Source organism: Dipodomys merriami, unplaced genomic scaffold (genome assembly GCF_024711535.1).
Source record: "Dipodomys merriami isolate MVZ:Mamm:240054 unplaced genomic scaffold, mDipMer1.0.p SCAF_12, whole genome shotgun sequence".
NCBI classification, from domain to species: Eukaryota; Metazoa; Chordata; class Mammalia; order Rodentia; family Heteromyidae; genus Dipodomys; species Dipodomys merriami.
Window position 1 is genome coordinate 34,706,785 of NW_027202493.1, and position 26,330 is coordinate 34,733,114.

The 26,330-nt window shown below is 41.3% G+C and overlaps 1 protein-coding gene across 2 annotated transcripts in view; it reads right to left on the reverse strand.

The window, feature by feature from the left end:
- Window positions 1-26,330, reverse strand: part of Klhl2 (kelch like family member 2) — a 79,319-nt gene that overhangs the window by 46,630 nt on the left and 6,359 nt on the right. For both annotated transcript variants that reach the window (XM_070016525.1, XM_070016526.1), the window contains exons 2-4: window positions 17,632-17,757; window positions 8,737-8,843; window positions 4,379-4,500 (exon numbers count right to left, since the gene is read on the reverse strand). In XM_070016525.1, the coding sequence (XP_069872626.1) occupies window positions 4,379-4,500; window positions 8,737-8,843; window positions 17,632-17,669 (267 nt within the window). In that variant the 5' untranslated portion in view covers window positions 17,670-17,757. The remainder of the gene's footprint in view (window positions 1-4,378; window positions 4,501-8,736; window positions 8,844-17,631; window positions 17,758-26,330) is intronic.

Consider the following 26,330-nt stretch of genomic DNA (forward strand, 5'->3'; position numbering starts at 1 on the left):
GCCTGGAACTCACCATCACACTCTGTCTCCCAAGTATTCTTAGCAATGAGGAAAGACAGACAAGGTTCAATGATTCTCTGAAGTGTGTCAAACTTTGTATGTAGGTGCTTCTATTCCCTATCCTTCGGTAAGGGAATGACATTCTCAAAAGGATGGATGGCCATTTATTGTCTCTATTCCCCAGATCTAAAAAGTGTATCAAGTTTGCTTCAGAAAAAAAAATTTTGAAATAGCTCTTTGGCTTATGCAATAGAAATTAATTTACAAATTACTCATGCTCATTCTGACGCAAGTTAACAACACCTTCACCTCAAAAAGTAATGACATGCTCTACATTCTTGAAATAAGGAAACTAGATGGTATCATGAGAAGAAACCAACTAGGAATCGGGGGAAGCAGAGCTAATTCTATTCTGTCCAACCAAATTGAAGACAGCTGGATCTCAGCACACTGTGGTGCTATGCTCTTACGTGGAAACCCACTGTCCCAAAGACACTCACTACCCTAACCCTGAAATTCCCCACTAAAACAGAAACTGACAAAAGGGAGGTCACCTAGCAAAAGTTTTGATTCATTTTACCAAGACTGTAAAGGCATAGGTACACACTAAGAATAATGCCAATGTCAAGTGGTGACTACTTAAAATGTCAGCTTAATATTAATAAGAACAATGAACACTTCTATTGAACTGTTCCTATCCTTAAGGTATGCAGATAGCGCTGTCTAATATTTAGGCTGGGCATGGTGATTCATACTTGTAATCCAAACGCTTGGGAGGCTGAGATTAGGAGGTTCTTTTGCAGGCCCAGGCAAAAGTTCAAAAGCCCTCCATCTCAACAAATAAAAAGCTGGGCACAGTGGCAGGTACCTGTTATTCCAGCTACACAGGAAGTATAAATAGGAGGATCACGGTCCAGGCCAGCCCAAGCAAAAGCAAAACCTATTCAAAAAATGACAAAAGCAAAAAGGGCCGGAAGCATGGATCCAGTGGTAGAATGCCTGTCTAACAAGTGCAAAGGCTTCTGAGGGAGAGGGAAAGAGGGAGGAAGGAAAGAAGGGAGGGATGGAAGGAGGGAGGGAGGGAAGAGGGAGGGAGGGAAGAGGGAGGGAGGGAGGTGGAGGGTAGGGAGAGAGGGAGAGAGGGAGGGGGAGAGAGGGAGAAAGGGGGAGAGAGAGAGAGAGAGAGAGAGAGAGAGAGAAGGATGGGGGGAAGGAGGGAAGGAGAGAGAAGGAGGGAGGGAGGGAGAGAAGGAGGGAGGAAGAGGAGGGGAGGAAAGTTGGCTTGACAAAGTACCAATAAAAATAAAGAAACCAAAAGAAAAAGCATTGTACTTATTATGCAAAGTATATTTTTGAGTTTATTGAAAAATACCTGCTGGAAACAAGAGGTTTATTTTAACTGTCTCACCCTCCCTGCCCAACTGCCTTTTCCAAAACAAGTTATTTGGGACCTGGACTGTAAAATATGGCTTTATATACAGGGATACCCTTGTGCTAGAGACATTCTTCCCCTACTGAAAGTACTATACAAAAGTTGAGAACAGGCAAGTGTTAGGATGTTCCTATCAGAGCAAAGTAATGTACAGAAAAGGCATTTATCATAGCAGGAGAAGTTCTGAAGGGCTGTGACTAGTATTTCAGGACTAGATCCCAAAGTTATGAAAAGCAACATGAGGACTGGGAATGTGGCTTAGTGGTAGCGTGTTTGCCTAGCATGCTTGAAGCACTGGGTTCAATTCCTCAGTGCCACATAAACAGAAAAAGCCAGAAGTGTCGCTGTGGCTCAAGCGGCTAAGCACTAGCCTTGAGCAAAAGAAGCCCAGCGCAGTGCCCAGGCCCTGAGTTCAAGTCTCAGGAGAAGAGAAGAGAAGAAACATGAAAGGTGCTCTATTCCTAACAGGCCTGTGTTCTGACTGTGTTCACTGCCCAAAACAGATGTCAGGCCACACACACACAGTTCAGTCTCATAGGCCTGAATCATCTCAACAAAGTCCCCCCATATGACCAATTACACACATCAGTAATTCACTAGATGAAAGAAATCAGTAATTTATTTGATGATGGTAGGTATAATCGAATGTCAATGAGGCTAATGCACTAAAATTAATTTTTTTCAAGTGTAGCAGAAAGGAAACCAAGATCAAGTTTTTGTTGGAAAGAACACCCTAGAATCCTGCAATTAGTTTAAGTAGACAGAGAGGTCCAGAATGAGATGGCGATGTCAATACCATTATTTCACTTCTCCCATGTAAACCGTGTTCATTTGGCAGATGATTAATACAATATTTTATTTTATTTTATATATAATCCCAATTGACCAGGGTTTTTCAAGCGCTTTACCTCACAAACAAAATTTCCAGGCAAAGTGTGAAAGAGCAGCTTGGGGGAAGGGGGGCTGGGAATGTGACTTAGTGGGAGAGCGCTCTTGCCTAGCATGCATGAAGCCCTGGGTTCAATTCCTCAGTACCACATAAACAGAAAAAGCTGGAAGTGGCACTGTGGCTCAAGTGGTAGAGTGCTAGCCTTGAGCAAAAGAAGCTCACAGACAGTGGCCCCAGGAGTGGCAATAAAAATTAAAAATTAAAAGGGCTGGGAAGGTGGCTCAGTGGTAGAGCACTTGCCTTGCATGCCTGAGGTCCTGGGTTCAATTCCCCAGCACCACATAAGCAAAAAGAAAAAAGCCGGAAGTGGCGCTGTGGCTCAAGTGGTAGAGCGCTAGCCTTGAGCTGAAGACTGAGGGACAGTGCCCAGGTCCAGAGTTCAGGCCCCATGACCGGACCCAAAAAAAAAAAAAAAAAAAAGGTAAAAATACTTCTCATATACATACAGGATAATACCCCAAAGAATAAGCAAAACCTACAAGTACTGACATATCAGAAAAACCTCAGATTCTTCATTCAGAGAAAAGAGCAAGTTGGTGAATAAGTATAGAATAAACATACTTATAAAGCAACGTGTGAGTATGCAATACAATGTTGACATGTGTATTAGAAGTGGTCTGAATGGGTTCATCCCAAGCAGATAAGAAAGCTACAAAGCAGGGCTGGGAAGGTGGCTCAGTGGTAGAGCGCTTGCCTTGTATGTATGAGGCCCTGGGTTTGATTCCTCAGCACCACATAAGCAAAAAGAAAAAAGCTGGAAGTGGCGCTGTGGCTCAAGTGGTAGAGTGCTAGCCTTGAGCTGAAGAGCTGAGAGACAGTGCCCAGGCCCAGAGTTCAGGCCCCCCCCCCCAAAAAATAAACAACATAAAAAGAAAGCTACAAAGCAATAAATGGGGAAAGTTATAACAAAGCTATAAATGGGGAAGGCAAGTGGATCAAGGTGTGGGAGATGGGACAGATTCAAAAAGGAAGGGGATGCCAGCTGCCAGTGGCTCACATTTGTAATCCCAGCTACTCAGGAAGCTAGGATCTGAGGATCACAGGCTCGAAGATAAGTTCATGAGACTACAATCTCCAACTAGCAAAAAGCCAGAAGGGAGGTATAGCTCAAGTGATAGAGCTCCAGTGCTAAGGGAAAGCATTCTGGCCCTGTGTTTGAGCCCCAGTACAAGCACCAAAACAAAAAAAAGAGGAAAGATGGAAGTTTAAGACTTTTACTCTTTATTCAACATCTATCTGTATAACTTAAACATTTATGCAAATATATAAATATAAAACATTTTCTCTTTATAGAAAATAAGAAAATTAAAATGTCAAATTTTGCTTAAGTCCAAAATTACTTAAGGAAGATACTGAAATAGTAAAAGAGCTAAAGACTGTTGGCAGTCAAAAACACTGCAGACTTCATCCTTCAAAGGAATAAAGAAAACTTGTAGGCAGCACCAGTGATTATAAACGAATATGACAGTGTTGTCATGAAAAAGCAATCATCATTCAGAGAATGAAAGGGTTTGTATCTTAGAGACTGAAGGATATAAAAGATATTAAAATCAGAAACACTATTATAAAAGATATAATCAGTCCAAATGTCCTGTAAAAACAGTTTCAATAAGGAATCCTATTACTGTGGAACAAAATTGTATGCTGTGTGGGCATCTTACTTTTATTTGAAAAACTGGAGAGTAAAAAGATCTAAATAGTGTGAGGCAGCTAGGTGTCAGAGGTTTACCTTTGTAATCCTAGCTACTCAGGAGGCTGAGGTCTGAGGATTGAAGTTTGAAGCCAGCCTGGACAGGAAAAGTCTAGGAGACTCTTATCTCCAATTACCCAGCAAAAAGGCAAAAACCAAAAAGAAAAATGACTCTGGGATGCTAGCCTTGAAGAAAAAAAAAAAAAAAGCTCAAAGATAACAGCCAAAAACTGAGTTCAAGCCTCTAAACTGGCACACACACACACACACACACAAAAAAAAAAAAAAAGTGATGTATTTCTCTTACCTGTACATTTTCTTCTGTAACCTGAATTTCTGCGGTGTAAACATAATCAATTAGCATCCTCAGAGTCCATCCATCTACCTCTTTTATTCGAACTCGCTTTGCTCGGCTCTCACTCATCTCACCTAAAACACAAAGAGTCCATCACATTATAGCAAGATACTGCTATGGAAATCCCACTTAAATCCATACCAACATAGACCAATGCATCGCATCACCACTCACTGTAGGCAGATAACATGATCAGCCATTTCTTGCAGACCTAAAACACTCTCCTAGCTCTTCCAAAAGCTTAGTTGATCAAATATTTTTACTTTTGTGCCTAAAGAGCACATCATAGCAATAAACATGCTATGCGTCTGTATGAACTCCAGTACCTGCAGTTGTAGAATCTGTGCCTGATGCTGTTCATGCTTTCTGAGCTGTTGTTTTCTGTATGGCTTTCTAGTCATGCCTGGAACAGTGATAACACCACCATCTTTGGCTAATGGCAATGAGCATGTGCTGAACAGGACTCAGTTGGTTAGTACTGTTCATTCACAAAGCACACTAATGCTAGCCAGGGACCTGCATGGCTTCTGCCAGGAGCAGAGGCTCAGTGGTAAGCAGGCAGTCACAACCCTCAAGCAGGAAACGAGAAAACAAATTGCCTAAGAAGCTGAAGTTAGTCAATGTCAAAGCATATGACTGATCTTCTGGTTCAAAGTCAGTTCCTGCCTGTCCTGCAGTAACTTCAGCCTGAATTCATTTTCAAGCCACCTCTTCTTACTACTATTAGGTATCATTTTGCATGGGTGGTTGACAAAGAGTACAGGATCTGTTTCCTAATACACATAAGGGAGAAAGTAGAGAAGGAGATGCAGAAAGGAGAAAAAATAGTCCTTTAAGCCAAGGAGTTGGGGAAAACAGGAAGGAGCCTTAGGCATATATGAGTGGACAACATTAAAGACTAAAATAGGAGACAAACTATTGAATGATGGGGAAAGAAAACCTCACTTTAAAAAAAACGTCCAAGAGGGGCTGGGAAGGCGGCTCAGTGGTAGAGCGCTTGCCTTGCAAGCCTGAGGCCCTGGGTTCGATTCCTCAGCACCACATAAGCAAAAAAGAAAAAACCTGGAAGTGGCACTGTGGCTCATGTGGTAGAGCACTAGCCTTGAGCTGAAGAGCTGAGGGACAGTGCCCAGGCCCAGAGTTCAGGCCCCATGACCGGACCCAAAAAAAAAAAAAAAAAAAAAATCCAAGAAGCCGGCATCGGTGGCTCATGCCTGCAATTCTAACTAGTCAGGTGGCTAAGATCTGAGGATCGTGGTTCAAAGCCAGCCCAGGCAGGAAAGTCTGTGAGACTCTTATCTGCAATAAACCACACACACACACAAAAAAAAATGGAAGTGGAGCTCTAGCTCAAGTAGTAGAGTGCTAGCCTTGAGCTGAAGAGCTAAGGGACAGTGCCCAGACCGAGTTCAAGCCCCACAACCCAAAAAAAAAAGTCCAAGAAAGATACTATGTGCCATGGAACACTTGTAGCAAAAAGGTCTAGTTCTACTACATTTTGTACTAGATACAGTTGATTAGCTCATGCAAATCTACCGTCATAATCAACTTGACCTAGCTGTCTGCATCTAAGTTTGTCAGCTGCTTGGGGGCAGGAATGAAGTCTTTCTTAGTACTATATCCCACAAAGCTTAAGATAGAGTAAGCAAATAAATACTAGTTAGGTGAATAGCTAGATAAATGAAATATAAAAGAGTGACAATTTAAAACTTAGTAGCAGTATTGTAGGTGAACCAGGAGTTAGCAGAGCCATGTCTGAATAAAAGATCTGCCATCCACTGTTAAAAAATAAAATGTACCTAAAGTAGAGGGGAGAAAAAAACAACTTAGTAACACGGTAAAACTAAGTGTTCTATCTATGACGGATTTCATCAAGAAACATTTATTAAACAACCACTCCTCTATATTCTAGACTGAACTAAATAAACTTTTTTTTTCCGGTCATGGGGCTTGAGCTCTGAGCCTGGGCGCTGTCCTTGTGCTCTTCATCTCAAGGGGAGTGCTCTCCCACTTGAGCCACAGTGCCACTTCCAGTTTTCTAGTGGTTTATTAGAGCTAAAAGTCTCATGGACTTTATGCCCCAGCTGGCTTTGAACCAAGATTCTCAGATCTCAGCCTCCTGAGTAGCTAGGATTACAGGCGTGAGCCACCAGCGTCCGGCTAAAGATTTTCTTGATAGCAAATTTTGTACCATCTCTACTTTGAGAAAAGAAATAAAGTACTCCATACAGTAAAAGCTTAAATATTTATACACATATATATATACACACATATGTATATATGCATATATATATACATACACACACACATACGTGTGTGTGTGTGTGTGTGTGTGTGTGTGTGAGAGAGAGAGAGAGAGAGAGACTCTTAAAACACTTCCATTGCAGAGACTTTTAACCAGGACTACTGAGGTCCTATTTAGAAAAAGAGGGGAGAGACTGGGAATGTGGCTTAGTGGTAGAGTGCTTGCCTAACATGCATGGAGCCATGGGTTCGATTCCTCAGTACCACATAAACAGAAAAAGGCAGAAATATCACTATGGCTCAAGTGGTAGAGTACTAGCCTTGAGCAAAAGAAGCTCAGGGACAATGCCTAGTCCCTGAGTTTAAGCTCCACGACTGGCCAAAAAAAAAAAAAAAAAAAAAGGTAATCATCTGGGCACTACTGGTAGTCCTAGCTACTCAGGAAGCTGAGATCTGAGAATAATGGCTGGAAGCCACAGTAGGGATAAGAGACTCTTATCTTCATTAAATTATCCAAAAAAAAAAAGCTGGAAATGGAACTGTGGCTCAAGTGGTAGAGTGCCAGCCTTGAGCAAAAGAAGCTCAGGGACAGCTCCCAGACCCTGAGGAATTAAAAATCCCAGGGCTGGCACACACACAAAAAAGTAACAAGCCAGGTGCTAGTGGGTCATGCCTGTAACTAGCTACTCATGAGGCTGGTATCTGAGCATCATAGTTCAAAGCTAGCCTGGACAGAAAAGTCCTTGAGACTCTTCTCTCCAATTATCCACCAAAAAGCCAAAGTGGAGATGTGGCTCAAGTAATAGAACACTAGCCTTGAGCAAAAAAGCTCAGGGACAGCACCCTGGCCCTGGGTTCAAACCCCAGGACAGACACACACAGACACACACAGATACAAAGTAACCTTATCCATTCAAAACACAATAAATCAAAAGTAAATAGGTTTAAGAAAACAAACCCTAGGACCAATTCCATTGAAAGAATTCTATGACTCTAATTTCCATTATTGTGTACCAATAAAAAAGTTTGGAGTGGGGAAAGGGAGGGAATCTTAAAAATAGAGAAGCCTGGATTACTCTGAGACCTTAAGAAACTAATTACCAATTAATAGCTACATCTAATAAGCAAATTTTATTTCAGTACTTTTCAAGTTCTACTTGTCATCTGGTGCACAGGCAATTTCAGTGGGACGAGGTGACCCAGCAGTCTTTGTCTAAGGTTTTAACCTCCCAGTTCTACAGCTAAGCCAAGACAAACAGGTACGTTAGCCTTAACTTAAACCGTTTTAGACTGATGTAGGAAAGCTTCTTTCTTGGAAAGGTTTTCTAGCTCCTAAAAATGAAAGAAAACAGAGACAGGCAATCCTCCTACCTCAAGAGAGTCTATATTACAGGGAGAACCAGCTTAAGATGCTGCTTTTACCAAGGGTGGCAGGGTAAACAGACACAGCACCAAGGTTCCTGAGGAAATTTTCCAGTTGCAAATCCAATGGTGTTGGGTGCCCCCCTACTTTCTTACAGTTTAAACCAGTTTTAATGGCATTTCTATTAAATACATCTAATATTTTCTCTTCATACAAAACAGTCTATTTCATTTTCTTCAAAGCAGCTACTAATATCAGAGTTCTCTTTTCTGCATGAGTTTGATGACTTTCTAAACCTCCACTGCTCAGCTAGCATCTTGAGAAGGATTTATCTTCATAATCTCCAAAGCCTAGAACTTCATCTAGCAAGTGGAACATGCTCAGTAAGTATCTCTTGATAAATGAAATAACCCTTAGACAAGTACAACTATGCAACAAATTTCAAAACTATACTTTTTTTTCGGTCAATTGTGGGACTTGAACTCTGGGCCTAGGCACTGTCCCTCAGCTCTTCAGCCCAAGGCTGAAAATAACAAGAAAGCAAACTTAATGTTTATAAATATAAATGAATATAAACTAGATGTTTACTTATTTCAATGATGACAAAGATAATGAGTAGGAATTGTAAATGAAGCGAGTGCATTTTCTTGTAGTTCTCATCTGGGTAATTTAAAAGAAATCTCACAACTAAAACGTTTCATACCTGTAAACATGGCGTGAAAATAAGGACTACAGGCAGCCAGCACCACTCGGTGAGCAGAGATTTCCATGTCTTCTGCCACAATTGTGACATCACACAGCAAATTTTGGCTATTCAGAAAATAGAAAGATGTAAATAATTCCAATAATAAATGCTTCAAAATCCTTTCCAAATTATTAGAATAAAGCCTACTTTACTAAAGACTAACTGGAGAGACAGCCATCCTCTAGAACAAGGCTCTAAACACGAGAAAGAGAAGATGGTTGTAATCAGGGCCAATGGCCTGGTCCCTTCACTCACAATCTTGCGTTGGATTAGCACAGAAATCTTTCCAAACATTCACTGATTTCCCAATGTAAAGAAGATACTGGTAGCAAACCATCAATGGACTATGAATAGGTAACCTGAATATGAACAAGATGGTGAAAAGTGGCAGATGGCAGTCTGACATATAAAGTTTAAGAAAAAATAAAACATACGTACAAAACTAAATTAAGTCAAATACTCCCCCTCCAAAATTAAGAAAGATGCTCAAAATAACCCTAGATCATCAGGCAAACATTACACTCGAGGCTGCTTAAAAGCCATTTGGACATTTGAAGTTTAACTTAGGACAATTTACCAATATAAAATACCTTATTCCTTTGTGGAGGGGAAGGGGAAAAAACAAATCATTTAAATAGGGATACAGGTGGACCCACTGCAACAATGAGATGTACAAGTCGTTAGGTTGAAAATGAACTTTACAACTTTGGTGGAGGGGTGGATTGGGGGGCGGAGGGGGGGGAGGATGGGAAGGGACGGGAAGGGGAAACAAAGGAGGAGGCTACAATGCTTGATAAGAAATGTACTCATTATCTTGCCCATGTAATTGTAACCCCTCTGTACAGTATTTTCACAATAGAAATAAAATAAAATAAAAAAAATTTCAAAACAAATACCTTATTCCTCAGAGCCAAAGTACAACACCACTTACCAAATTAAAAACCATTTTATTACCTTAAAACAACCGATATTCAGCCATCATAATTATACCTTTAAAACACCCATTTTAAGTGTCTTAAAATCATGTAGAGACACTGGATACCAATGGCTCACCCTTCTAATTCTAGCTAGTTGGGAGGCTAAGATCTGAGGATCGTGATTTGAAGCCAGCCCAAGTAGAAAGTCCCTTAGACTCTTATCTCCAACTAACCACCAAAAGAGCCAAAAGTAGAGCTATGGCTCAAGTGTAGAGCTAAACTAGGCTTGAGCAAAAAAACTCAGAGACCATGCTGGGCGCTGGTAGCTCACCCCTGTAATCCTAGCTGTTCAGGAGGCTGAGATCTGAGGATCGCTGTTCAAAAGCCAGTCTAGGCAAAAAAGTCCATGAGACTCTTATCGCCAATAAGCCACTCAGGAAAATGGAAGTAGCACTGTGGCTCAAATGGTAGAGTACTCGCTTTGGGTTGAAGAGCTGAGGGACAGCACTCAGGCCCAGAGTTCAAGTCCCTGGACCAGGTGGCGGAAAACAAAACAAAACAAAACCAGCTCAGAGACCATGCTCATGGTAAAGCCCCAGGACCGGCACCAAAGAAAATTTAATAATTAATTAATTAAAAATAAACATAGTGAACATTTTTTATTTGGTATACATGGTACTAGATTAAACTCTCTGGGCAATTAAGAAAGTCACAAAAATCTTGTTAGCAAAGTAAGTTGCTGACACTCCAGAACAAGTACAAAAAGTTCTCAAAGCTCCGCTCCAAACCCGCCTTACTGGTAGTCACATCATGAATGACTGGATGAGTGCGGCACATGCAAACACCCTCTCCGTACTCCCAATACTTTCTGTATCTGTAGAGAGTAATAAGTTACACTCGGCCCCTTCCTCGATTATTTGGTCTATTTCCTATTAGGGTAGCCTGCTAAATCTTTAAAATCCTAGTTGCTCACAAGCAAATATTTTCACAGGAGCTTAACCAAGTCTTTGAAGTTTCCACTTCCCATACTGCTTACAGACTCATTCCTGTGGGGCTCACACGGAAATCTTTGGAGAGTCTAATAGCATCTCTTCTTCCCCTAGCCTAGGAGAAACCTGGAAAAAAGGCCCACCCCAGCACTGGAGAGGACTGCATCCCAGAGCTTCGCGACTGATGAGTTTGCTGTGCCATTTAAGCTGAAGTGTGGCTCATAGGTGGTACTGATTTAAGAGCTCACGAAGCTGTCTGAGGCATCAGGCAGGTTCCCTGTTAGAGTCATAAAAAGACAATGTCTGTCATTAAGTTGGAATTCCTCTAGATCGTGTGGAGAGCTGACAACATCTAATATCAAGGCTGAGAGGGGGAAAAAAAAAGCCACTCTGCTTTCTATCAATTCCAAAACCAAAGTGAGAAGAGACTGTGCTGTCTGGGGGAAGATGTTTACTTGCATGTTGCTTTTTAGTTTGCCTCTACCCCGGGATCAGGTAGGTATTATTACTACTTTGATTCCCACTGGGGAAATCAAGACTAAAGACAAACATCCCAGGGCTGGGATGGCAGAGCAGCCTGCTGTGTAAGGCCCCTGGGTTTGATCCTTAACTTGCAAATAAAAATGAACAACCTGTCCACGGTCTTCACAGGTGCTGAAACCAGGATTCAAATCCAGTCTGGCTCTAGAACCTTTATCCGTAACACAAAACTGGGTACTTTTAACATTCTAGTATTCTCTCCACAGAATATATAGGGGGAAAAAAAAATCAAAGGAGAGCATCTAAGTCTTACTGCAGATACTGACTGAAGCTAAGTTCTGTAAGTAATAGGTGGATCAAAAAGGAAGAGGAAAATCCCAAACAGAAAGAACAGGGTGGGCTGTTGTGTGAAGAACAAGAAGAGCAGGGAGAAAGAAAGGTATGAGTGAAAGAGAGGAGGAACACAAAGCGGGATGAGTAGTTACACAGTCTAGGAAGGTATCCAGGGTTTTCTACAGGCACCAGGATATCTAGATAGAATTCAAACATACCTCAAGTGCATCCCCGTATCTATTTTCCTTTTGTCAATAAGCCTTCCTACTGCTCTAATTTCAAGATGGGTCTTAAGTGGTATTACATTGAATGCCTAAAAAAATTATATTATATTCAGCTTCAATTTACAATTACTCATCGATCCAAACCTTCTAGCATAACACCTGCTGGCAGACACATAATGAGCCTGGCCTAACTGACTTATTAGCTGACGTCAGTAACTAATGAGATTAAAACATTACCAAAATATAATGAAGCAACACCTGGGTTGGGTCACAGTAAGTCTAAGGACCACATCACAAGTCAAGGGCATACTTCATTTCGGTGTTTGATTTTCTGTCCGTTTCCAGCAATAACACACTTTAAGACAGCACTCAAATATAACAGATGACCAACCTTTTTACCATTGTGTGTCACTGAGTGTGCTGTGTGAACAAATAAGTGTGCAAATCAAATCTGACCCTGACCTCTTTCTAAATGTGCATTCTTACCAGAAGTTGAATGACTCTGGCTACCAATTAAAGCCTGGCAATAAGAACAAGAGAAATATATTTTAGCAATCCGAACCCACAGTCTTCTACAGTGAATCTGTGCTCATGTTTACATTGTTTGAAATCTAATGAGGGAATGGACTGTAAAAAGAAAGCGTCTTCAAAATAACCAAATTACAGTTGATATTCACAAAAACGCATTTATTCATTCCTCAGAACATGTCAACTAGATACCAAGTACTATGTCAGCTTACAAAAAAAAAGCCATCAAGATGATCTCCTTGGCCACAAGTGGTTTACATGTGAGTGGGGAAGACACACAAGGAAACAGGTGACTGTAAGATGAATCCATGACTGAAACAATGAGGAAGTACAGGGTTTCAGAAACACAAAGGTGAACCTAGGTCCAACCTATGGACCTTCAGAAAGGAAGTAGCTTCTAAGCTCCAATCTAAAAAGAACAGGAATTATATTAGAGAGGGGGAAGAGAGGGAAAGAAGGAGAGGGAGGGAGGAAGGAAGAAGGAAGGAGTAAGAGAGAAAAGAAGAAAGCAGGTAGGCAGGCACTCCATCTCTTAAATAAAATAGTCATAAAATGTGGTCCTTCTCAGGACACACAGCACTTTGAAATGATGAACTTGAACTATATCAAGACATCTTGGTTTTCTGATATAAAATGTATGAACTACTAAGAGTAGAAAAACCTAGCACTGCTTTTAAAATATAGTGCCTGTCTTCTTTAAAATGTGCCACCAGGCTCTGAGATATCAAAAATAATTAGTCGTCACATCAGAGAACTGATTTGTGACTTGAAGCGGGGGTGGTAAGGAAATTTCATGGCAGCTGCCCCACCAGGGTGGAGGAATGAGCTGTCAGCGAGAACCCTGGCTGAACACATCCCAGAGCGAGGAAAGTGCTGAGAGTCAGCACCCCGGAACAGTACAAGGCACCCAGAGCACAACCTTCAAAAACAGGAGGGAAGAGATCAGAAGCCTAGGAAACTAAAAGGTGATCAGGAGGCAGAGGGTGAGCCAGTGGGAGCCACTGGCTCTGGCTGTAGAGAAGAGAGGTGGTGGGGTAAGGAGGTAAGCTGTTTTAAAGGCTAAAATCTTCCTGACTGTTGATTGAGTCATATTTAATTAAATTTCCCACCGCTGACGGTGTCAGTTAATAGACAAGGCAGATGTACTCTGTCTAAAAAGTCAATAATATCACAGAGCAAGAGAACTTCCTAACACATGTGGCTGCCATCTTCCTTCCAAAAATCATGATGGAGGGTAGCACCTGTGAATTTCTGAGGCTGTTAAGCACAGGCAAAGCACATGCTGGGTTAGTAAGACTTAACCACCGCACCATGAGTCCAGAAAACTAGCACAGCCTCCTAGGGAGCCTCATAACTGCTGAGATTTTCAAAACAAGCAGGAAGAGGTGACAGTCAACTTGGGAAGTGACACTACCACAGTCAATGGATTAAGGGGGGCGTTTAACCTATACAGGATTCTGGAACAGAGTACTTCTCATTGGTCTAAAACAGAATCAAGGCAGAAGAATGAGTGTGAAAAAGGACAGGAAAGACGCCAGCAAAGCAAGCTGCTAAGGATCTGGAGAGATGGCTCCAGACTTTCAGACTTGCAAGAAGACCTGGTCACAGCCAGGAGGAAAAGATGGTTATTTAGAAATAAAGTAGAAAAAGATATCAAAGATACAAGAAAGATGGTGGTCAAGGCAAAGTAGCGAGATAAGGGAGGTGGAGGGTTCTGGGCAGGTAAGCAAGCGTAGAAAATGCACAGTATTTATAAAGAAGCTCCTCACTACATTTCTGACGAAAGAAATCATGAGCAGATACTCAACTCATTGAGAGGCTTAGGGACAGAGCTGAGTCCCTGAGTTCAAGCCTCAGGGAACACACACACACACACACACACTTTATACCCTCTGTAATTTCCTAGCAGTCCTTTAAAAATAGTGGTATAAAGCTACGAAGACAAAGTCAGATTCACTTCAATTCAGTCCATCATTTCATTTACTTGCCATCTCAGTATGAACAACCAGAAAGTATCAACTCAAATGCTTCCTTGATGTACAACACAAAATCTAATCCTAGCAGTAGCAGGGTTGATGATACACACAATCCTGGGGGAAAACAATGAGCATTTCTTTAAGAGAGACCTTCAACCTCTTCTGTTTAACTATCTTCTGCATTGTAACAACTGCTGTTCACACTCGGCAGCTAACTGGGGATTATGTAAGACACAGGTGAACACTAGAATATTGTAAGACATAGAATGTAACACTAGAATGTAAGTGAATCACGAGTTATTCTTACAGAACACTTTCAATTCTAACTTAAGGAACAAAACTACATTCTTTCTAAATAAAATCAGTAAGTTGTCCCTCACTAATATTTATAAGAAATTCACTTTTTACCTCACTGTAACTGTCGTGTTACAAAGTCATATTACGATTTATGCATATAATGCAAGACAATTAAGTCAGACTAATTAACATATCAAGTACCTATCATTTCTTTACTTATTATATAGCATCAGCTAGTTGTACAATTGAAATTTTTAAACATCAAATAGATCCTTAAACCCTAGAAAACAGAAGTTTTTTACTTTTTAAACTTGTTTTAAAACAAATGCTTCTTTTTTGATAAGTTTCTCTCTTAGTCCTCTAAAAAACTTGTTTATTTAGGGCTGGGGGTAGACATTTATACCTGTAATTATTTGGGAGGCAAAGGAGGGAGGATTATTTTTGAGGCCAGCTTCGTCAAATGTTAATTAGCAAGACCCTTTCTCAAAGAAAGTACACACATGTACTCCCAGATACATGGGAATCATAAGTAGGAGGTCTAAGGTCTAAAGCCAGCCCAAATGAAGTTATCTGAAAAACAACTAAAAGCCAAAAGGTATGGAGGTATGGAGGTATGGAGATAAGAAAAGGAAAGGAAAGGAAAAGAAAGGAAAAGGGGGGAAGGAGGGAAAGAGGGAGGAAAAGAGGGAGGGAGGGAGAGAAAGAGAAAAAGAAAGAGAGGGGGAGGGAGGAAGAGAGGGAGGGAAACAGAAAGAGGAAGGCAGGGAGGCAGGGAGGGGGAGAGAAAGGAGGGAGGGAGGGAGGGATCAATCTATAAGGATCTATACATTTGTTTTGACATTAGTGTTTCCTAAAAAAAAACTTTCCCCCACCTAAGTTTGAGAGAAGAAAAGAGCTGCATTTCCTGCCAGACAGGATGCTGACCTACAGCCTTCCATCTCTAGCTCTGACAAGTTGCTTCCTCAACATTCCAAGTCTTAACCACACTATTCCTTTCTCAAAAACTTTCCATGCTGTGGAAAGGAAGGGGAGGCATTGTCCAAAAAGAAATGTACTCGTTAGCTGACTTATGAAATGGTAACCCCCTTGTACAATACCTTAATACTAACAATCAAACTGTATTAAAAAAAAAAAAACTTCCCATGAATTCCACTGCCCAGTGGAACCTGAATTCCAGTTTCAAGTTCATCACACTACTCTGTCTGCCACAATTCTGTCCTCTTACTTGCTAACCTTTTCTAAATGGTCCCCAGCAGTTCTTGGCTTATGTTACTCAGCAGTTAGATCAGGCCATCCCCCACTAGGTGCAGTTAAACTGGGAAAGGTCTCCACTGTCTGATCCCTGAACGAATCTCACTGTATTACCCATCAGGCCCCAGAGAAGCCCATTTCAGTGGCCACTGAGGATTCTCCTGTGATCTTCCTTTTCAGTACCTACATTCTGCTCAACAGTGACTACTCCACCCTCTTCTCCATTGTCTCCACAGCTGCCTAGATACAAAAAGGATGCTGGGCAAGTCTGACACTGTTCTTGGATCCCAGACAACCTTTCAAGCATGCAAGCTGATTCCAAAGGAGAACCAGCTGCTCACAGACAGTGAATAAAATTACAGATAACAAGTGACTGCAACATTTTTAAGCTAAACAACTTTCCATTATTCCAGCTCAGACTGGGCTGAAATAGAGTTATGGTTCTAGAGCTTCTTGATTCAAAATATAATTTGGTTAGACGAACAGTAAGATGTCCTGGTCTTTGTCTACAAGAGAATTTTAACTCTAACTTAACCTCACATAATTCCTGGCCTTCCACCCATATTCCCGCAACCACACCTTATACCAACTACAACTGAAAGTGACTTCAATGCTATCAGCCACCAGCACTTTATGGTTAGAACCCAAGAGCAAAGCAATGAGAACAAAGAACTTCTCCCTTCCCACAAGGCAGGAAACCACTCCAGCTAACCTTTCCTGGCAACAGGAAGTTGATGCAAGGACAGGAAATAATGCTGACTTTCAGCTGTACAAAGAATAGGCTTCTTCAGATTTTTTTTTATTACACAAATTGGCTACAAAGGAAAAGAAGAAGATATTTTAAAAAAAAGGTTCTCATGAACCAAAGACGGTTTCTTTTTGAAACATTATTGGGAACTGGATGTCACTGACTCACCTCTGTAAACCTAGCTACTCAGGAGGCTGAGATCTAAGGATTCCAGTTCAAAGCCAGCCCTGGAAAGTCTGTGAGACTGTTATCTCCAATCAACAAATGAAAGTCCGTGAAACTTTTATCTCCAATTAACAAACAAAAAGGTAAAGGTGGAGCTGTAGCTTAAGTAAAAGAGCAACAACCTTGAGCAAAAAAAAAGCTAAGGGACAGTGCCCAGGTCCTGAGTTCAAGTCCTACAACCAACAAACAAAAAAAAGGTGTCATAAAAAATATACTTGCATTTTAATTTTCTAATTATTCAAATCAGCTATTTTTTTTTCTTGAGGCAGTATCTCACAATATAGCGCAAAGCTCGCCTAAACCTCCTGAGTGTTGTGATTATAGGCAAGCACCACCAAGCCCAGTATATTGTAATGGCTCTTAACATATATAAGAATTACTTATGCATCACATAGATTACATCCCAAACTGACTGAAACTACCACCACCACCACCAAAAAGAGAGTTACAATCTTCCTTCCATATTCTTTGTGACAGTAAATTAGAAGCCTATAGCAATGCTATCTAAAGAAAATAAAATGCCTACTCACAATTAGTCTACTTAACATCAAATGTCTAATACAATTAACATGTAATCAATATTTATTTTGCAATCTTTCTTTGCACTGAGTCTTAGAAAGCCACTATATATTTTCCACTTCTAGAACGTCTCAATTCAGTTTAGGTCCAAGTTGACTAGAGGCTACCATATTGGACAAGAGAAATATTATTCCATCTATACTTCCGTAAATTATTATACACTCTTTCTTCATATCAAAAAAAAAAATCCTGCAGGAATTTTCTCCATATCAAACAAAGGAACACCAGGGAAGGGACTTATATTTGCTACAAACTGAAAACTAAAAGGAAAAGACCAACAGTTATATATAGTTAGTGTGCTGATACCTTCTTAATTCGTTCATGACTTTAAAAGCTTTCTTCATGTGCCAAGGATTCACTGTCACTGGGCAGTGTTTTTCAGTATTATCATCTTTTGAATCGAGTGGCTTCGGATGACCCTGCTTTGTGCATCTGTACATAAAAGGAAAGAACAAAAACAGAAAAAGATCTTATTAAAGATAATTTCGCTCTGGCTTGTCAAGCTACAAGAGATAAATTAACTGCCTCCCTCCCCTGCTCGCTTGGAGGAAGTCTCGCTTGAAAGGATAGCCCCATGGAAGATTAAGACACAATTCACAATTCTGATGGTCATTATGGTTTAAAAAAAAGGGGGAAGGAGTAATTACCCTCCCTGGCATCAAAGTTCTGTCAAAGAAGAACGCAGAAAACACAGTAAAAGAGGTTTAACAGAGAGCTCCAAACAAAAATGCTAGAAAATGATCTCTGTTGGAAATAAACTCGCTTTACAATTTGCTACAGTATTTAGGGGGAAGAAAAAAGGTAAGAGCAGGATCATATCTTACACAGACTTCAGACATTTAAAATCCAATTTAAATTTTGCTCTCTAGCTGCAAGATACTTAACCCATATTTTGGACCTACACTAATAAGAGATATGTTTTTCAAATAGCAGCCACTGACATAATAGTACACGTTCACTATAATCTTCACAAGTCTGTATGCCAACTGCCATTACTGACTCCATTTAACTGATGAAGAGACTGAGGAAAGTAAGTTTGGGTAATTTGGTAAGTGGTAAAGGTGGGTAAGAAAGAATATAACAAACCTGACTTGCCATTCATGTTTCATGATATTTCCCAAATGAAACAAAAGGTACTTAATTTCATGCTTAAATTTACCACTTTTAAGAGCACAAGTAGTCTTAGTAGTGTTCTAAGATCTAGGGACTAATGTTAATCAACAATGGGATTCGGGCAGAGAATTAACTACAAATTAGTAGGCACAAGAGAAAATTCTGAAGTAATGGCTACCCAACTCTGGAATTTTAATTTAAAAAATCTTGATTGTGCAATTATAATGGACAGATTTTTATGGTTTAAATTATTTCTCAGAAAATTATTTCAAAGAATCAGAGTACCATACTTGTGCTAGGTGCTGGTGGCTCACACCTATACTACTCAGGAGGCTGAGATCAGAGGACTGAGGTTTGAAGCCAGCCTGAACTATCTCCAATGAACCACTCCCCAGCTGTGTCTCACGTGTGGTACAACACTAGCCCTGAGCACACAAACCCAGAGACGGTGACCAGACAGGTACAAAAAAAGTATGCTAGCAAGTAAACATGTATTGCTTACATTTCCTTTCTTTAAAATACCATCTTGTCCTTTGATACTTCAGTCAGTAATGTTTTAGTGTCAATCATTTACCAAGGATTGTTTTTAATGCACTTGGAATCTATTTTCCCCTTCACTGGGTGCCGGTGGCTCATGACTGCAGTCCTAGCTACTCAGGAGGCTGAGATCTGAGGACTGTGGTTTAAAGCCAGCCCAGGCAGAAAACTCTCTTCAACTAACCAGCAAAAAAACTGAAGTGGAAGACTGCCAGCCTTGAGCAAAACAGCCAAGCAAGAACATGAGGTCCTGAGTTCAAACCCCTCATGCCATCACAGAGGAGGAGGAGGAGGAAGAAGGAGGAGGAGGAGGAGGAAGGAGGAGGAAGGAGGAGAAGGAGGAGGAGGAGGAGGAGGAGGAGGAGGAGGAGGAGGAGGAGGAGGAGGAGGAGGAGGAGGAGGAGGAGGAGGAGGAGGAGGAGGAGGAGGAGGAGGAGGAGGAGGCGGCGGCATCAGTTCTACTTGGAAATTTTTTAGAAGTCTACCAAATGACTCGCCACAAGACACTGTATCCAAATGGAAAGCACTGCAGAAGTGAAAGGAGACACTCTAGGTAGGACCTGAGGGGATGTGTGGGAACTGAGTTAAGAAAATCGAGAAGCTTTCCGGGTGCCGCTGGCTCAGGCCTGTAATCCTTAGCTACTCAGGAGGCTGAGATCTGAGGATCACAGTTCAAAGGCATCCCACGCAGGAAAGTCCATGAAACTCTTATCTCAAAAAAAAAAAAACACCAGAAAACTGGAAGTGGCTCGGTAGCTCAAGTGGTAGAGCGCTCGCCTTGAGCTGAAGAGCTGAGGGACAGCGCCCAGGCCCAGAGTTCAAGCCCCACGACCGACAAAAAAACAAAAACAAAAACAAAAAAAGTTGAGAAACCAAACAGCAAACCCACACTAGAAGGGGGCTGGAGAAACACTTCACAACGGAAAGACCACTATGCTCCTTCACACTGTAAAGGAAACAGTAGGAAAGCCGGGAAAAGGATATGAAGCCCACACAAACTTTCTGTCCCTGTAACACTGTGTGCCGACACAGACAACAAGATAATATTTACCCATTTCCCCTATACTTTAATAACGCATAGATCCAAACAGAGGAAAACATCACACTGCCAACCAGAAAAATTATCCCAGGAGATGTTCTCAATGTTCAAGCGAAAGCAAGTCTTCCTGAAGAAGAATATTGTTATTTCAGGGGCCAAGTTTCCATATTTGCTTAAGAAATTAAAAGACTAAAACTCGCAGCGTTACAGCATTAACTATACAGCAGCTGCCGTCCAGCGGTTGATGTCTATACGTGTGGGTTCTCTAAAAGCTATTCTCAGCTTTTTTTTTTATTCAAAGATCTAAAAGAGTAAGTAAGAAATTAACAGTGAGTTTCCTTTCTAAGTGTTCCTTGTACACTTACAAATACAGCACCCCTGCTGCATAGGGCTATTTTCAACCCTAATGCCCTTTCCTTAATTCTCATTTCGTATGTGGCTTTGTGCTAGCTGTCTCACCCAGCAGAGCTGATTAACGGAAAATAATGCATCATTCTAAAACTATAGACGTGAAAAATGTACATATGGGAGGAGCACACAGCTAAGTGTGAGGCAAAGGCTTGCCCTAAGTTACACTTTCCTCCGCTTCCTGGCTGAAACACAGGAGCCTTTTCCAGAAAAGCTTCCATTTCTGAGAACTGCCTTCTAAAAGTTATCAAGAGGAACTGGGCGTGGGTGGCTCACGCTTGTAATCCAAGCTACTTTGGAGGCTGAGATCTGAGGATCAAAGTTTGAAGCCAACCCAGGCAGGGAAGTCTGAGACTCTGATCTCCAATTAATCACCAAAAAAAAAAAGCTGGAAGTGGAACTGTGGCTCTAGTGGTAGAGTACAAGCCTTGAACACAAAAGCTCAGGAACAGCTCCCAGGATCCTGAGCTCAAGCTCCAAGACTGGCACTCAAAAGGAGACACTTTTTCAAGTTGTTGGTACCTTAGCAGTCTTTCCCCAAGTCTCACTCTACAACTAGTCCTATTTGAGCAGAGTGGAGATTCCAAGGACTTGGATTCCAGTTTACAGCTACACTTGTAAGACATAATCAAAAGAAATGTTTTTTCCTCCAATTACTGACTTGAACAAATTCTCAGCTGTGGAAAAGTCTGGCTTCTCCGAGAAGATGACTGGGTCCTATTAAGACCACCACACTGTTGGCAGTAACTAAAATTCTAAGGAAGAAAATAAATGTGAACAGGGTTGTTTTCTTCAAATGGTTGAGATTTTGTAACAAAGCAGAAGTTTTAAATCTAGTGCAACAATTCCCCCGACACTAGGGTTTGGCCCCGGGGATTTCTCAGCTTGCTTGCTCACCACTAGCTCTCTACCACTTCAGCCACTTTTTCTGGTTAACTGGAAATAGTATCTAGAGGACTTTTCTGCCAGGCTGGCTTCAAACCTGGGATTCTTAGATCTCAGCCTCTCGAGAAACTAGGATTTTAAGTGTGAGCCACCTGCGCCTCGCTGGTGGACATCTTAGAAACGACGAATCATTTCTTAGTTACTAGATATTTATTAGTTACTTTGGAACAGTGATTTCCAATAAGGAGGATCAGTAAACGCCAAATAAACCCAAGCAAATTTTTTCACCTTATGCATAAACATGAAATCAGCCAAGCTCTTTTCAGAACTATTTTCAGAGCTATGTATCTCAGAACAATAGCATCTCCCAGGGTAAGAGTGAGAGCAGCTCGGCACGATTAGAAACAACAACAGGTGATGTCATACACCCCACCCCACCACCCGCTCACCTCCCACCCCAAGGCAATCATCCCAGATTGAGAAAGAGCACTTTTGAAAACACGGGCTGCTCCTATTTTTAGGGTTTCCCCGATAGAAACAATTCAAGCAGATGCTATTGCTGCAAAAGTAACAGAGGACTAAAGACACTATCACATTCAGAACATAAATACTTGGCCCCTAGGTGGCCACCAGCTCTACTCTCTGCTGGCTGCATTCACCTCAGAAACTGCAAGACTCCCCTGCATGTAATGACTCACCTACCATTACTCACAGTCTCTGCCAAGTTCACATCAGCAGCTGTTGTTTTCAAAGTCACCATCCATGCTGTACTGCTTTGAAAGTTTCCCATTACTTTCTTTCTCCTCTTTTTTTCTGCTCTTTCCAACTCCTGAATTCTGAAGCTGGCACCTTCACGAACATTCTCCCATACACAAATCCAGGATGTCCAAAGTGAAGATGTAACTATAACTCATACCTCAACTAATAATTGTCATCCTACCATTTTCCAACAAAATGTTCTCACATCCTTCACCCCCACCCTACTAACCAACATACTGCTCAGAGACTGTGAAAGAGTGGATTTGAATTGGGGATGTGGTTCAAGTGGGAGAGGGACTGCCCAGCAGGCTGCATTCAAACCCAAGTACTACCAAAAACAAAGATGAAAGTTTTTCCCAAGAAATACATTTTGGGTTGTAGTTTCCGTGTCTGCAATTACCTAAAGGCAAAAAGACATATGGCAAATTTTACATATATGAATTTAAACTTTTATTAGGCATGGGGCCAATGGATGAACTGTAATCTACAAATTTATGGCCAAATTATCAAATAATGATGGCTTTTTTAAAAACTGCTAACATGTCATATAGACGCAGAATTTGGGTTAGGCTGAGGATGCAGGCCAGTGGTAGAGCACACGCTAGATGGGTTGAGTTGCCTGAGTTTCATCCCTAACTGCACAAAAAAAAGAAAGAAAGAAAAAAGATCTTCTGTTATGCTTTCAGTACATAGACCCTTAGAATGGACTATGAGGTATTATATGAGATACACACGTCCTATGTTGTGTCAAGTCACAGAATGCCAAGATAGTATCATAATGACACCAAATACGTAAGTTACAGTTTTGTTTTGTTTTTTTGTTAGTTGTGGTGCTTGAACTCGGGGCCTGGGTGCTGTCCCTCAACTCTTCAGCTCAAGGTGAGCACTCTACCACGTGAGCCACAGCACCCCTTCTGGTTTTCTGGTGGTTAATTGGAGATAAGAGTCTCACAGACTTTCCTGCCCAGTCTGGCTTTGAACCTCAATCTTCAGATCTCAGCTTCCTGAGTAGTAAGGACTACAGGCATGAGCCACCAACACGCAGTTACAGTGTCTATATTGTTAAAGTTATATTTCTGATTTCCCACAGGTGGAAAAGAAACATCTAGAAAAGGAAGAAAAGCCCAAATTTTATTAAAACAGGTTAGCAGCTAAAAAAGCAGGGCCCTGAGTCTCTGGGCACAAAGGAAAGCTATCATCTCCTTTTTCTCCCCGGGGACTATATGGCTTTGTGTTGAGGGAGCTGAAGCACAGGCAGGAGGAGGTGGCTGGCATGTCTGAGGTGGAGAGGTTGATGGAAGTTGGAACATAATTGTGCTCTGATCTGAAGAACAATAGAGCTGTAAAAAGCCCTGCTTCAGTTCAACTCAGCTCTCTCCCTCTTTCCCTCCCACCTACATGACAAACAGTACAATCAGGCACTTTTTGTCCCTGACAGTGACTATATTACCAGGAAAAGGACTGTGGCAGAAGCATTATCTTATGCAAGATCAATCTTTTAGAGACTATTTCGTAAACAATTAACAAAATACTGTCAGTGGGCGAGGTAAGCCAAGAGCAAAGAGACAAACGGTACATGGTCTCCCTGATAAGTGGATGCTAAATCCAAAATGTCAGGTGATACGACAAAACCAACAGGACTTAAGAAACAAAGAACTCCCACTCATCTGGTCGAACCACTACTAAATATCCCCATGCTGCTGATCACATGTATGGTGTATAACATGTGAACACCGTTATATGTTATAGACTGTGATAGACAATTTGCTTCAGGAAAGTTAGAATGAACTTGTGACTTTAAATGAGCATCATTATTCCACAATACTGTGAAATTCGGGAAATTATGTAATCACTTAATCACAACCAAAAAAAAAAAAACCTCGGGGAAGGTAGGGAGGGAAGGGATGGTAGGGGGAAAACAATGGAGGGGGTAACAATGTTCAATAGGAAGTATACTCATTACCTCACTCATGTAACTGTAACCCTCTGTATAGTATCTTTACAATAAAAAAAAAAATACTGTCAGTGGGATGCTTGTGAGAAGCTAAAGTAGAGACAAATATCTCCATGTCTCTTACCATATTTCTGTTTTTCTGTTGTCACTTTTCACAGTACCATCATCATTTGGTTGGTTAAAAAAGAGCAGCAAAGACACGAGCGCCGGTGGCTCATGCTTGTAATTCTAGCTAAGAAGGAGGCTGAGATCTGAGGACCACAGTTCAAAGCCAGCCTGAGCAAGTCTATGAGACTCTTATCTCCAATTAACCACCAGGAAACTGGAAGTGGCACTGTGGCTCAAAGTGGTAGAGCGCTAGGTTTGAGCAAAAGAGCTCAGGGACAGAGCCTAGGCCGTGAGTTCAAGCCTCAGAACCAACAAAAAAAATAATAGTAATAATTAATAATTATAATTAATAAGCAATACACCCCAGTGATTCAGTTGATGGGCCATATATTCTAGCAACTGACAGAAAAGGCACTAGAAGAGGAGCATAATCAGGTGAAAGACCTCAGCAACAGTCCTGCCTATGCCAAATATTAAGCAAAGGAACTTGGATTAGTCACTTATCCTCCAATAGTTTAGACTGCTGACTTATAAAAATTTATTCCATGAATATACCTCATGTAAACTGTAACATTAAATATAATATGCCCTCACCTATTTATCTTAGGGAGCTGCATAAGCATTAAATACCATAGGGCAGCCAGGTGTAATACATCTGGAGCCGGGCGCTGGTGGCTCACACCTGTTATCCTATCTACTCAGGAGGCTGAGATCTGAGGATCATGGTTCAAAGCCAGACTGGGCAGGAAAGTCCATGAGACCCTTATCTCCAATAAACCACTCTAAAACCGAAAGTGGCGCTGTGGCTCAAGCAGTAGAGCATTCGCCTTGAGCTGAAAAGCGCAGGGACTGCACCCAAGCCTAGAGTTCAAGCCCCACGACCAAAAAAAAAAATCTGTAATCCCGGCTACTCAGGAGGATTGAGGTTCAAGGGAAAAAGTGCTAAGATTCCCATCTCAATTAGTAAGTCAGGTATAGTGGCAAGCCCCCTGGAGGTTCTAGGTAGGAGGATCTCTGTTTGAGGTTGGCTCTAGGCAAAAAAAGGAGACCCTCTCTGAGAAATAACTAAATCAGATAAGGGCTAGAGATGTTCATCTGTCTAGCAAGTTCATGACCCTGAGTTCAAGCTCCAGTACTGTCCAAAAAAGCAAACCACAACAAAACAGCACACAGAAAAGCATACAAAGAAGACAAATGTTGAGGTTAGGAACTAAACTGAAAATGGAGATGTGTTTTCATTTATTTTTATTGGCCTCAATTTTAATTGCAGCACTCAAAGTTACTAGTAATTTGCAAAATGGCCATAAGCTATTAAGAAATCATATATGTAAGTGCTGCCTAGATGCCTACTGCAAGTACCAAACACTGGGAAGCATGCAGGTAGACTGAACCCAAGATCCTTCTCCAGTTTTCCATCTAGCCCTAAGGAATGGCACAAGTCAGTTCGGGGATGCAAGATTTCAGACTAATCATCAGATGATCAGTTCTATAGTAACACAGCAACAGGTCTGACTTTGTGAGGGGCTGTACCTGGGGGCCCTGGTGGCCACCCAATTGTTTTAAAGGTGGTCAGGAGTATGAAAGCAATAGGAAAAAGCTGGAAATTTCTAGCTTATGATAAAGCAGAGTTCAGCCTAGGAGGTTAAAGGATATCATGACCTTGGATATGAAAAGAGAAGGTCAACATGATAGACAGCTGCCAGGGCTGTCTAGCTGAGCATCTTGGTTTGAGGAAGTCATTTCACATGACTGCAATGTTAGGTTAAAATAAGTAGATTGAACACTGGGGAGACAGCACACAGAATTCACAGTGCAAGCCCACCATGAAATCCATTCATGAAAATGGAGTCAGTTAGATGACACTTAAGACTCTACAGATACTGGGGACTAATAGATGTGGAAGACAAAGAATGAGAGAGAAGGTAAATGTGTTTCAATGTGTATCAAGGACCAGAAGAATGGTTACCCACCTGTTCCGTGGAAAGGTTTATAAGAGAGAACCAGTTCGTGAACAAAGATTATGAACTCGTTTTAGAAACACTGCGTTTTACTTAGAACCTCAAAATTCCAGACCTATGCAGACTTGAGTGTCGACATAAGACACAGATAAAGCCATAATAGTGGATTAACAGTGGACTCACAAACTTGGCCAAAGCCTCAGCTACTGCCCGTGAACATAGAAGCTATATACAGAAGATAGAA